This window comes from Macrotis lagotis, chromosome 1 (genome assembly GCF_037893015.1).
Source record: "Macrotis lagotis isolate mMagLag1 chromosome 1, bilby.v1.9.chrom.fasta, whole genome shotgun sequence".
Lineage (NCBI taxonomy): Eukaryota > Metazoa > Chordata > Mammalia > Peramelemorphia > Peramelidae > Macrotis > Macrotis lagotis.
The window spans coordinates 528,279,977-528,294,559 of NC_133658.1; the positions used below are offsets into that span (position 1 = coordinate 528,279,977).

General features: G+C 31.7%; 1 protein-coding gene across 9 annotated transcripts in view; it reads right to left on the reverse strand.

The window, feature by feature from the left end:
- The window catches only part of GK (glycerol kinase), a 72,991-nt gene that overhangs the window by 36,970 nt on the left and 21,438 nt on the right, over positions 1 to 14,583 (reverse strand). For 5 of the 9 annotated variants that reach the window (XM_074214211.1, XM_074214210.1, XM_074214213.1 and 2 more), the window contains exons 4-7: positions 12,493 to 12,570; positions 6,088 to 6,171; positions 3,283 to 3,359; positions 1,591 to 1,728 (exon numbers count right to left, since the gene is read on the reverse strand). In XM_074214211.1, coding sequence (XP_074070312.1) covers positions 1,591 to 1,728; positions 3,283 to 3,359; positions 6,088 to 6,171; positions 12,493 to 12,570 — 377 coding nt within the window. The remainder of the gene's footprint in view (positions 1 to 1,590; positions 1,729 to 3,282; positions 3,360 to 6,087; positions 6,172 to 12,492; positions 12,571 to 14,583) is intronic. The other 4 variants (XM_074214215.1, XM_074214214.1, XM_074214218.1 and 1 more) reach the window with 1 other exon arrangement.

Here is a 14,583-nt window from a genome sequence, read left to right on the forward strand (position 1 = left end):
TATATGACCATAGAACGCTAATCACCTGATGATGATGAACCATTTTCCAAACTTAATTAGGATGGACATCAAAAGATTCTGGGAAGGGGCAACTAGGTGGCACAGTGGATAGAGCACTGGCTCTGGAGTCAGGAGTACCTGAGTTCAAAGCTGGCCTCAGACACCTAATAACTACCTAGTTGTATGGCCTTGGGCAAGCCACTTAACCCCGTTTGCCTTGCAAAAAAAAAAAAGGTTTTGGGAATGAGGGATGGTGCAGTGGATAGAGCACTGGCCCTGGAGACAGGAGTACTTGAATTCAAATCTGGCCCTCCTGATTTCAAATGCAGCCTCAGACACTTAATAAATGCCTAGCTGCATGACCTTGGGCAAGTCACTTAACCCCATTGCCTTAAATAATTTTGCTTAAAAAGGTCCAGGAATATGATCAAAGTCTTTACAAAAATAATTTTCCTCAAGTGACTACATGAAATCCTTAATCAATACTAGAAGCTTTGTATTTCCTTTGAGTTAAAATAGAAACCCCTCTGGTTAAGCTTCTGACCACAGCTTTGGAGATTCTTTTTTCATTAAACTTTTTTCCCAAATTACATAGAAATAAAAATTCTTAGGATTCATTTTAAAAAAATTTTGAGTTCCAAACTTTCTTCCTCTCTCCCTCCTTTAAAAAAATCGTGGTTCCAAATTCTCTCTCCCTCCCCTCCCTACTTCAAGAAGATAAATAAGTCATTTGATATGGATTATATATATGCTGTCATGCAAAACTTTTCCATGTTTCTTTGCAGACTCTTTAAATATTACTCTCCATCTTGTAATATGCTGTCCTGTTTCTCAAATGACATTCTATTTCATTACAAGGCATATTTGCATTCATTCTCTTTATACTTATACTGTCTATATTTATTTGTATTTGCCTCTCCCTATTAAATGTAAGCTGCCTGCAGGCAGCTAAGTAGCATAATGGATAGAACAATGACTTTGAAATCAGTAGGACAGGAGTTTGAATCCAGCCTCAGACACTTGAGCCTAACCAGCTGGGTGACCTTGGGCAAGTCACTTAACTGACTGCCTCACATCCAGGGCCATCTCCAATCATTCTGATTCATATCTGGCCACTGGAGGTGAAAGTGAGGTTGGTGACTTAGCAAAGTACACCCTCACTAAAATCCAATCCATATACTTGTGTCATAGCATCACCTCCCCTGATGACATGGTTTTCAAGAAGGAAGGAAAAACATAATCATCAAGCTGCAAGCAAGAAATGCTTCCCTCTTTGTACTTTTATCTTCAGGGCCTGTAAGCTGCCAGCCAAACTGTAGGTACTTAATAAATACTTGTTGATAGATTGGTACAATCAAACTTACTCTATTTCTAGCAGAGAGTACAAGAATGTAATCACCTCCATATGTGCCATGTTACAACATTAAAATGGGAATTCACAAAGGTTAAATATTTAAAATATTTGAAACATGTACATGTGTCACAGTAATTTTTTTAAAAAAATATTGAGAATGTAAAACTTATCAGATGGAATTTTGAAAAGACAAAGATTCCCCCACATGCTATGTATATTTTATATATAAAACATACCCAGATAAGCCATGAATCAACAGTACCAAAAAGAGCTCTTTCCTCTTCAACAGCTTTTTTAACTTTTCTCACATTCTCTAACATCCAGTGAAGTTTCACAGCACTAAAATAAGTACTAAGTGGAAGACCAGTCTTGGACTGCAAAATTTGAGAAAAAACAATTAGTATGATCCTATTGGAACATTTAAAAAACTATAGAAACAGTAATAATAATACCACTAAGATGGCAGTAATGGGTAAAAAAAAATTGCTTTTTCACTTCATGCACAATAAGCAAGCATGTTCATGACCAAAGGTTATAATAATATGTTTGCAGTGCAAAGATCATCCACATGATAAGGTAGAGAAAACAAAATGAAATGGACATTACTTTAAATAATCTTGAGAGTAGGCAGTTGTTATTTGTATCATTTGCATTCTATGTTTCTTTTGAAGTACCAATATGCTTTTGACATATATTCCAGGAAACTAACATATTTACAAGATGAACTTATGATCATATTAAGAAATGTGATATTATGGTATTCATTATATATTAAATGCCTTAAAACTGAATAGATTACAAGTGGTATAAACAATTAAATGAAAATCAACTAGATACAATGGATTATCAATCAGCTACTCTATACAAAATATTTTACTTCATTGGGTGAAGTTATAAAGAGGAAGATAAAATTTATTATTTTTAAGATAAACATACCTTTTAATATAAACATACATTTTAAGATAAAATACCTATCTTCCTTAAGACCAAGGTCCATCTCTTTAATAATTTCCATGTAATAGTTCAACATTGTGAAATGCAGAAAGGATGTATTTGGCCATTTGACCAAATCAATTGAAATTAGCTTTTATATCATAATGTTTATTCAATGTAAGATTTAAACCTAATGGATTTCAGAAATGCAATTTTAAAATTAAGATGCTTCATTCTAGGTTACCAGAATTTAATTTGGAAAATAAATGTTCCAAAACATAACAAAAATTTGTGGGTTAATTTTGTGGGAAAAGAATCATAATCCCCCAGGAGATTTCAACAAGATTAGAAAAAAAGGGGAGAAAATAAGGGGGCACATGCCATTCTTAACTCAAGAAGAAAATGCAAACAATTATGAAAATAACAAATGATGAGGGGGGAATAAACTCATTCATTGAAAGGGAAAGGTTAATATCAAATTTTTAAGTTCTGAGGCAGAAAGCATTTTCTGAGTTGACAGAGCCATAGTAGAACAAGAGTAATAAAGATCTTCACTCATCTAGGGGCTTTAAAAAAAAGAGAGAAATTACTTATCCTGATTATGAAGCTAATAATAATGGAACAAGTAACCAAAAAAACAGCAAAGACTGCCAATGAAGAAAACCAAAAAACTATTCCTAAGGTATCAATAGAAACTTAAATTCCCAAGGAATTTAGAGCTTAAATTCCCAAGGAAAAATACTAATTTCTTACATATGTCCTGGTCTTGGTTACCTTTGGAAAAATATCTTCTCTTCTACCTTATGTAAGTTGTCGCAAAAGTCTTATTGAAGTTTTAAGTGTTAGTAGCATAAACTGTTGTAACATCCTGTAAGGTCTCAGACAGTAGGTGATAATTAAAAGGTCCTATGAATGAATCCCCTTAATTAAACTTGTGAATCTTCATTTTAAGCAACATTTCTTTTATAAAACTTACTCATGGAAAAACACCTTACCTTGACAAAATTATTATTTCCTGGTATTCTTTTATTTAGCGATTCAACTGTACCCTGAGTTCTTAGATCAAGCCACACTAGAAATCAAAATATAGAACATATGAAAGATCAGTGTAAATAAAAGTAGTAGCTTTTTTTTAGATCAATGTCCAAAGTTGATTAGTTTCAATAAAAAGCAGAAATCTTAAAATTGCAAAATTTCTTAAAGTTAAGAATTAGAAATTTATTAATAAAAGAAATATATCAGAACAGACATTTTATGAAGAACCATTTTTAGACTTTTCATACAGAATCTCAAGTTAGAAGATTTGGTATATCAAATCCCAAATAACATTGTTTTTTTCATCTTTTCTAGTTAAAAAATGAGACGAAATGTATCAATGATGATTTGAAAAAAATTTGAAATAAATTCAAATGACAAATACAAGGAATCCTACAAAATTTCTTTCTTTGAGCAGCTAGGTGGTGCAGTGGATAGAGCACTGGGCCTGGAGTGAGAAGCATCTAAGTTCAAAACCGGCCTTCAGACACTTAATGAGTACTTAGATGTGTGACCTTGGGCAAGTCACTTAATCCCATTGCCATGAAAAAAAACAAAAAAATTGTTTTTTCTTAATTCTAGTTTCCAAGGATTATTCTAGTGAACTTAGAGGAAGGAAAAATTCCATTTGTTCCTTCTAACATTAAAAATTCTTGGATATACTGGTCATTTGACCCATTAAAACAACATTCACTGTCTTTATAAGAAGAAAAGTTCATTTCTTTTCACTAGTTGAAATAAAATAATTAGAATAAAGAAGAGTTATATTTTCAAACATCAAAATCATTTTCACTAACAAAAATATCTCTTTAGTGAAAGGCATCTCCACCTAGGTTCATGAGAGGAAGTTAAACACCAGAAGTTGCATAAAACAACTATGAAAATTGGTAAATGGAATCCTCCTCCAAGCTAATATAGTTTTATTGAAGTTTTATAATTAATTATTGTTTTTATTATACCAGACTCCAACTCAATTAACATTTTTAGAACACCCACTATAATTATAATATACCTTTAAGTAGAGAAAGGCTTTTACTACATAGTAAATAGGGCGCTAGACCTAGAATCAGGAAAGTTGGTTTCTAATCACAGTTCAGTCACTAGCTTTGTGCCAAGTCAAGAACACAACTTTCTGGGGACAAATTTCCTTATTTAAAAAAATAAAGTATGAAATTCACTGTTCACTAAGATATTTTCCATTTTTATGATATTAAGTCATCAAGTAAATATTGCTAACCCTATGATTCTAATAATGGAAATATCCTAAAATATTCTAGTAAAAGAGATGCTACAAACTTCCTAGAATATATCTGGGTATTAACTGGTTACCAGCTTAAGTGCAACAACCTTTATTTTTTAGTTCCTTTAAATATCCATTATTTCCCATGGGGTATTGTATTAGTCCTTTTAAATTACTTGTTAATAAGTCATCTCTGCAAGAAATGGTAATTAACTTTGACAGTACCCTTACTTCCTAATACATTGCATTGGGATTTAGGGATTCTTTCACAGATTTCTCAGTTATGAGACAAGAATCAATGGTATAATATACCTAAAAAAATAGGAAACTGATCAGAAATTTCATCTCCATGAAACTGTAGCCCAATTTTTTGGCAGCAAGCTAGTAAGTAAATAAGGAGTATGCCATATGTGAACTTTATTTTATTGACTAGATTACTAAATATAGCTATTACTTGCTTCACTGGTCAGTGGAATAATTAGGGAAGAAGGAAATATACTTCAAGACTATCAAGGTACAGTTTCTGTTTCTATTCCAATCATTTAGCAATTTTAGTATGGTCTTCCTGGCTCTAGAATTTACTGCTGCTTCTTTAATGAACTTCTGGACACAAGGTGGATTCTAGATTCCCTCCTTCAAATCGTCTGTTATACCTCATCAAGGACTACTTTAAGATCCAAGTCTCTTTGAACCTATCTTTTCAATTACTCTGTGCTACTCATCAGTGGGGCAGCTAGATAACACAGTGGACAGAGCACTGGCCTTGGAATCAGGAGGACAGGTATTCAAATCCAGCCTCTGATACTTATTAGCTATGTGATCTTGGGCAAGTCATTTAACCTCGACTGTCCCACTTCCAAGACCACTCCAGTCATCCTAATTCATATCTGGCCACTGGACCCAAATGACTCTGGAGGAGAAAGTAAGACTAGTGACTTAGCACAGCACCCCCCTCACTCAAATCCAATTCATGTGCTTGTCATGGCATCACCTCCCTGATGTCATGGGCTTCTTCGAGAATGAAGGGCAAACATTATTATTATTCAACAGTAGTGGGAACTGGAAAGATAATCCTTCACCAAAATAAAAATAGGTATCAGCATTATGGAAAACTGCAATTATATTGATTGTTGCATTCAACATTTGTTAAGAGAGATGTGAAAAAATTGATAGAACTATCAAGAAAAAAAAAGAGTATTTGGTATTGTACATGGTACACTTCATGGATGGGCAAATAAATATTCACTGAATCAAAAATTCTTCAGGAAATCAGGAATGGATGCTGTTTTTTTAAAATCATGGAAGAGGCTAGAATGAAAAAGTAAGATTTACAAAATGGAAGTGAAATAGAACAAAACAATGAGAACCCAAATTGCAAGACTGAAACCAAAGTGCATTATCATTGAGTAGGTAGATTTTATTTTAAGATAAAACTGATCCAACGCCAGCCAAAATGTCAAAATCTTACATTTGAAGCTTAGGAAAAAAAAAAACTACAAATCAGCAATAGCCACAGCACCAATACCTGAGGAAGTAACTGCAGCTGGATCTGAAGAACCAGAAGGAACAACAGCAACTGGAACTGAAGGACCAGGAGAAACTGGAGCAGCTAGAGCATTAGAAGAATTAATGGCAGTTCTAACTAGAGTGGACCAGATTCAGGGCCCAAGAGCTCACCTGTCCACTACCCAAAGAATTACTGATTGAATAAGTTGGTCATAGAAGAATTAACAAAGGTTAGATTTGGGTTAGAAAGAAGAGAAAGGGAAATGGGCAAAATTTTGGAGAAACACAATCTCTCCTATTTAATAGCTCTCCCAACTGCTGTTCAGGACCAACCTCTTTCAGGTCCTAGGAGGGATAAAACTTTCTTAAGGAAATAAGACAATTTCATATCTTAGCTAATTATAAAATCAAGCACAAGAAATAAGCTTGATTAGCTCCTGTCAGTGAAAATATAATAGTGGTGATCATAAATGTAGAGATCATAAATCCAAAACAAAAATCTATATCAAATCATCAAAAAATATACATCAAAATATAGAGATCATAAAAAGAGGGAAAGGATTTATATGTACAAAAGCAACTCTTTGTTGTGGTGGCAAAGATTTGGAAATTGAGGGAATACCCATCAATTGGGGAATGGCTGAAGAAGTAATATATGAATGTAGTAGAATACTGTTGTGTTATAAGAAATGATAAGCAGGCGGATTTCAGAAAAACCTGGACTTACATGAATTGATGCTGAATGAAGTGAATAGAGCCAGAAGAACAATGTACACATTAACACTGTGCAATGATCAACTATGATTGATTTAACTGTTTTCAGAAATACGATAATTCAAGACAATTCCTAAAGACTCATGAAAGCAAATGATATCCACATCCAAAGAAAGAACTATGGAGTCTAAATGCAGATAGAAGCAAATTATTTTTACTTTTTGATTTGTTGTAGCTTTTCCCTTTTGTTCTATTTCTTCTTTCACAACAGGTCTAATGTGGAAATAAATTTCCATGATTGCACATATATTACCTATATCATTTTGCCTGTGATCTTGGGGAGGGAGAAGGAAAGGGTGAAAAACTTGGAATTCAAATTGTTACAAAAATGAATGATGAAAACTACATTTACATATAAAAATAAACATAAATTACTATCTACAACAAAACCCATATATAATTAAATGATAAATAAAATAGTGGGGGAATACATTCCAATAGAATATGCTGGAAAGAAACATTAAGTATTTTGCCAAAAAGTTCTGGTGTGGAAATTTGTAAAAATCATATAACAAGGTAATAACTCCAAGAATGAATTTCTTTGGTAAGGCTATCCTGGTCAAAGTAAAAAGAAAACATTCTCTAAAACTAAGGAAGGCATTAAAGCCCTGGCAGAGTGAGCCAACAAAGAATGAAAATAAATTTTAAATGTCTAAATCCTTGAAATACACTATTGTTAAAGGCATATCCATATCACGCCAAAGTAGTCCTAATTAGTAATTAATGATGTATTAGAACATATCTTCTGTATTTTACATTGTAAAGTTTTTAAAAACAGAGTTTGTTGTATGTATATCATTTAGAGCTATAACAGGTAAAAGGAAATTATTTGAAATCTTTAAATAGTAGTTTACAGTACATAAAGCATAATATTTTAAAATTAGTGGGAATTTATATCTTTTAAAATGAACTGAATTAACTCATTTGTTTTAATGAGAGGTATGTAAATGCCAATACTAAAGTATTTGTACAATGTGTTATTTATATTTGACTTGAATACAAGAATATTCTTAGAAACAAGTTTCTCATGTATGAAAATAGTTTATTCAAAACCTTGGAAGATGAAGATGGGGAAATAGTAGATAGTAGATAGTAGATAGTAATTGACAACTAATACTATAAAATAATTCAATTTATTTTCCCTTATAGGCAGAGAAGACATAATAGCTACAGGTGGATAGCATCTGAACATGGAGTCATGAAAACTGACTCAGAGTTTAAATATTGCCTTTAAAAAGGTTATTAGTTAGGTGACCAACAAGAAGTCAGAAACTTTCTGAGACTCAGGCAACTTTGTAAGACACTAAGTTGTGTGATGTAAAGATAGAAAAGTTCCCAAAGCAATGAAATAATGACTTGTGACATATTTCTTCATTGATGAGACAATGGTAGCAATACATTGAACACAATGTATGTTTTAATGCCAAAACATTAAGTTATTTCTTAGTATACTATCACTGGTAATCTAGTAAACGGTCTTTGGAAAACCTTAATTAGACTATGCACTTAGAAGGAAAGAGAGAGGGAAGCCTTATTGCTTCACGTGTTATTCATCTATTCTCATTTTCTCAAATGAAACAGAGATAACTGAAAAGTAGAAAATTTTCAAAGGTTAAATAGTTTTCATTCCTTAAATTAGAATTAACTTATGACTTGCCATATTTATGGATGATTTACTTTTTATATCTGAATTAGAAAGACTGAATAAATATATTCAAAGTGTTATTGATAGAACTGTAAATTGTAAAAACATTTCTTAGACAAACAGTACAGTTACAGAACAGATATCACAAAGTAAAAACAAAAACTACTTTTCTAATTGAACAAAAAAATTCCTCCAGAATCAACCAGAAGTGGTTTAACCAAAGTCATACAATATGTATCAGACATAAGGATTTGAACCTAAATTTTCTTGTATTTAGTTTGCCCTCTCTCCACTTTGCCCTCTGTCTCTCTCAATATTTGTATTCCTTATCATTTCCCTTGATATTACCAAATACGTTGAAACACAGTTTTGCTTCAAACATAAAAAAGAAAGACCCACTAAGTTTCCCTTATCCTGAGTTGATGTGTATGCCAGATGTAATGTCAAAATTAAACAGTTGGGCAATAAAAAGGTAAAAAGAAGAGTTTCTGACTCAATTTTGAACTGTTACTACTCCATAGAACATAGTAAAGACCTTTCAAAATTCAATACGCTATATCAAGAGTATTTATCTATTTGGTGCTATCAAATCAAACTCCATTAGTGTTTCAAAGAACTCTCATTTCATCATTCAATAAGACAGGTTACAACTTATTTACAAATTAGTAAGCAGTCTAACACTACAATAAACAAAACCAAATATCTGTCAAAAATAGAAATTTATATACACAGCAAGAAAAGAAAAAAATTTAGGGCTCAGTGAATGTTTTCGGGGGGGGTTAAGATTCCAAACTTGAAAGTTTTTTCACTGATTCCTGAATCTCTGCAAATTTAAACTATTGAAAAACTTACAAAGGTATAATTTTTACTTTAGCAACTCTGTTCACGTGGCAAGAACTGAATGAGGTTTATGTAACTTTTGCATTGTCACATCTGCCAATCAACCAAATGTAGTAGGAAACAGATTAAGGAAGTAAGTAGGAGAGGTAAAGAGAGAATGATGAGGAAAAGTAGAAAAGAGTACTGAACTAGGAGTCAGAGAACCTGTGCTAGAGCCCCTACTCTGCTACTTAGTATCTGTGTGCCTGATGGGAAGTTGTTTAAGTCTTTGTAGGCCTGAACTTCCTTATCTATAAAAAAGATAAGGTTTGACTAATCCTAGGATCCTATGTAACAGATAAAATCAATTTTGCCGTTTTTAATATGTCTGAATCTTGAGACTGATTGATTCAGAGAAATATAAAAATAAACATGAAAATTCTGCGCATGATAATGACCAATGAATAACTGATTCGCCTTTCTCTCATACTCTTATGACTATTATCAATTATCTTATCTTTCTATGGAACAATTAAAAATTCTTAAATTTCCTATGATATCTGGGGGACAAGGAGATCTTTATTTTCACTGACTAAAGGTTGGAGATGTGGAGGAAAGAAATCTCACAAAAAAGGCAAAGAAGATAAGCCTCAATAAAAGAAAAGTTTAAAAATGAAATTGGAAAAAAGAAAAAAAATTAAGAAAAAAAAAGTAGAGAGAAGTTCAGAAGTCCAGAATTTTTTACAGGTCCAGAAGAAGAATTTTACAACTTATGGTAAACTAATGAAATCTTGACAAACTGATGTGTCCTGGTATAATATTAGGAAACAATTTCTTAAGGCATCAACTAACTCTCAAAATGGCTCCCCAAAATATCAAATATCTTTCTAAAATGAAGCAGAGTTGATGAGAGGTAGAAACATGAAATGGCTAATATGAAATGAGTCAGATTTTCAAATTCTGTGTTTTCCCTTTCATAAGTACAACTTTCTAAGAATTGAATGATAAAGAGCTTGGTAGCTAGAAAGAATGCTTAATTAAGATTCAAAATAGGATATAAACTAAAATATACACCACAGTATCAGATTTAGAAGTTAGAAGATACTTTCAATGTTACTAAGTCCAATGTCTTCTTTTTACAGAAAAGGAAACTGAAATTTTGCTCAGTCACACAGATAGCTTAATGGTAGAACCAAGATTTCATCAGATCCTCTAATGCCAATGATCACTTTTTTCCATTATAACATCATGCATCTTTAAAAAATTTTAATGATCAATATAATTTACCATTTACATTTTTTAAAAGAATGAATCTCTCAAATTAACAAAAATGCTGAAAAAGGCACAATTCAAATTTAAAATAACTAGTTAATGTAGGAGCTCACCAGCCCTTAAGTCAGGAGGATCTAAGTTCAAATCTAGCCTTAGATACTTAATACTTAGTTAACTATATGATCATGGGCTTAGTCATTTAACCCCACTACTTGCAAAAACCAAAGTAAAGTAAGATCAAATAAGATAAAATAACTAGCTATTCCTAGATTAGCTTTAATGGAAGTTTTTTTACAAAGGTACCAAATACAGAACCATTCTGTCTTGATGTCCTGTTAATATTTCTCTTTGCTATTTGCATTTTGGGAGAAGTATTGTATTTGTATATAATTTAACTCTTCTTACTAAATCATCCCACATCCTTCATGACTAGCATGTGACACATTAACTCTGTATTTTTTTGTCCTAGGTCAAGTTCTATGGACTCTATAAGGATCTCTTTCTTATCTTTAACTTCTACTATATTTAGTAAATCAGTCCAAAGATTAATGATTGTATCATATATGCTAACATTGTAGTTCCAAATAAAATAGAACTTCTTAGTATATATCCCTTAGCATTACCATTTGAACTGTATACAAGTTTCTTACTAAAGAAAGGAACTCTAAATGGAAATAGTGCAAATTGAACATCACTGCATTCTTATAATTCCCCCTATTTTCTCCAAAAATATGCTACTACTAATAACAGGACTAGGAAAAACCTTTGTGATATTACTTTAAGAGTGTAAATATTATTAGCTGAAGAGACTTAGGAACAATCCCCCTCCCCCCCAGTAAACTATAGTGGTTATCAACACCAAAATTCTTCTAGCTAATATCAAAATTTCAAAGGGCACTGATAATCATTTGTATTTGCAATCCTATTCATTAACATAATTACATGGGGGCAGCTAGGTAATGCAGTGAGATAGAGCACCAACCCTGAAGTCAGGAGAACCTGAGTTCAAATCCGATCTCAGACAGTTACTTAATAGTTACCTAGCTGTATGACCTTGGAAAAGTTACTTAACCCCATTGCCTTGCAAAAACAAAAAAAAAATAAATAAATAAATAAATAAATAAATAAAACAGGATTACAAATCATCTATTTGGGCTATCCAACTCCTGTTTAACAAGTCCAGATTTAACAAATCCTATGTAACAATCAATATTACAGATTTGTATTAGAAACTGGAATGATTTTTAGTATAAAGAAAATAAATATCTTGTACCTCACTACATTTTGATTTCTACAAAATATACAGAAATGAAACAAAATAGTTGAGATACTTAAAACACCACAAACTTAAACCAGTCAGGAAATTCTGAACTTCTATCTTGAAGAATGCAGAAATGTCATGCCTCTGAAACCAAGGAGGGTTAACAGTACATAGAAACTACTGAGCAAAGTGGGTTCCAGAGCTAGTACTAATGAGGAAAGATGAGGAACAAGCTTATTACATTAAAATGGGGTTTGTGATTACATGATAAATGTTAATATAATATTATTGCAAGAGAATACCTTTATTATATAAAATTATAACCCCATACTTACACAAAAGTGATTTAACATTTTTGACAAACTTCCCATACAAAAATTACTAAACTATTTTTGCAATTTTTGCTGATTTTTCAATTTTAAAGTCTAAAATGGAGAGTTAAAGGGGGAGATACATAAGAATAAAGTTTAAATAGTTTAACTAAAATACTGAATGAGATTTAACTTTCTTCTTTTACAGCACAATATAGATGGAGAAAAACATGAATAAATTATTTTATTATACATGTCTATATTATACATAATTTTTATTATATATAAATATACACACATATATGTACATGCTAACTAAAACATATATATGTAGTATCTTACCAACAGCATTGTAGAGGGGTTCTCCAGTATATTTGTCCCAAATTATAGTAGTTTCTCTCTGATTACTCACGCCAATAGCTTGTAAGAAAATTAAACAGAATATATTTAGATTGAGTGGATATGGATTCAAATTCTGGTATCTCCATCTACATATATGTCTTGGGTAAATCTGTTGATTTTTCATGCCTAAATTAAGTAATTTGATGACTTTTAAGGTTCTTATCCAAATTATAAAGCTATGAGGCTAAGTTCCCCATTAGTTACTAAAATGAGTTCAGGTAAGTCCCAAATTAAAGTCAGAAGCCCATTTTGCTATTAGATGTTTTTTCCATCACAACTTATCCTGGATGGTGGTGACTGGAATTGATCACATATTGAACCCACCAAAGATTGTTCCTTTGGGTCCAGTTGCCTTTTCCCTTTTCTAAGGTACTAATATTCACAGGATTCTCTTAATACATTCTACATATACAGTTAAATATTTAAAATCTAAAACTTATTTTATTAAAGAATATGAAGGAATTATGGAATAAAAATATATAAAGCAAGCATGGAAAACCTTTGTTGTTAAATACTGAATGCTGGATCTGTAATCAGGAGATTATGATAGCAGGAGGTAGTGACATTGGTGTTTCTTTATCAAAAAAATATTTCTCAAGTATAGGCCAGGACATGGGTTTGACTAGATAAGCTACCCTCTAGAGGCTTCACAAAGACTTGGAAAAGGAAGAGGAATCATATGAGCTTCAATAATCTATGACCTCCACATTATTAGCTGGAATCTATCTCTAAAGAAGTAAAAATGTCTTTCAGCAATAGAATATAAGCTCCTTGAGAGCAGGAATTGTTCTTTTGTCATTATATAAAGCACATAATAAATAAGTAGTAATTAATAAATGTTAGTTGATTAAATAATTCCATAGGAATTAAGAGGGATGGAGTACTCTAACAGTGAGAAAGGGAAAAATAAGAAAATATCCTGAAACACATTGTAATACCACCTATATTATTTCCATATCCAGGAAAGAAATTTCCATGAAGTATGATACGAGCACAAAAATTTTACATATTACTGTAAAGAATTCTAACAGATATGTAATATTAAGTTTGGAACACAGCAAAAAAAAGCAGTGCATAGAGGAAATTTATGATCTTGTATGCAATCCTCTTTTTTCTGTTCTCCTTTGTATAAGGAAATGCTCATGCTTGTTGATGTTTGTCAAGTACATAAGAAAAAGGATTTTTTTAATATGAAGAGAACTATATATGAGAAATTACATATTCTGCATACATGTGGCAACTTTATTGGTATATTTTACTTAACTGTTAAAAGGAAGGAATTTGGTTCAAAGAGAATCAGGAAATGATTGCTATAAAGAGGGAATCAAAAATTATTTTGATAAAATTAAATTTTAACAGACAAAGCAAAATAAATAGAACATGTGGTTTAGATGGAGAAGATTTAATAGAAGCTGAAGAAACAGCAAGTATTTGGATGCAGGGCTAATTTAAAATCAGAGGCTGCATGATTACAATTTTTTTAAAGTAATATTTTAATTGAGTTAAGAAGACAGTTTACATTAAACTAAGGATAGTAATTATTAAGAATAGCCCAGGGTTAAAATCTTAATTATCTTTATACCTTTTACCGGCAACAAAAAAAGTACTTACGAAATGACAGTTTAATGAACAAATGTATCATTAAGATCACGCATCATGGAGCTGAAATTATATTTCTATAACAATTTAGACTTCACAAAATGATTTCTTCACAACAATAAATTGTTGAAGGGGGCATTTAATACTATCCCCCTTTTAAAATGGAAAAATATCTGTCTCAAAGGTGAAGTAGCTTGTCCACTATCACATAATAATAAACTTTTGAGCTATGACTCAAAACTCCAAGTTTAGTGTTCATTACATTTTTATCATGCTTATATCTTTATAATACATGTTTAGTAGTAATTATCTACTATTTCTCAGTGTTATTTATATTGAACCATTAGTTCTAGAAAATTCATAATTTCATACTAGATACTGGATTTTAACATATGTACCTTGCAATTCTGACCATGAGATAAGATCTCAGCT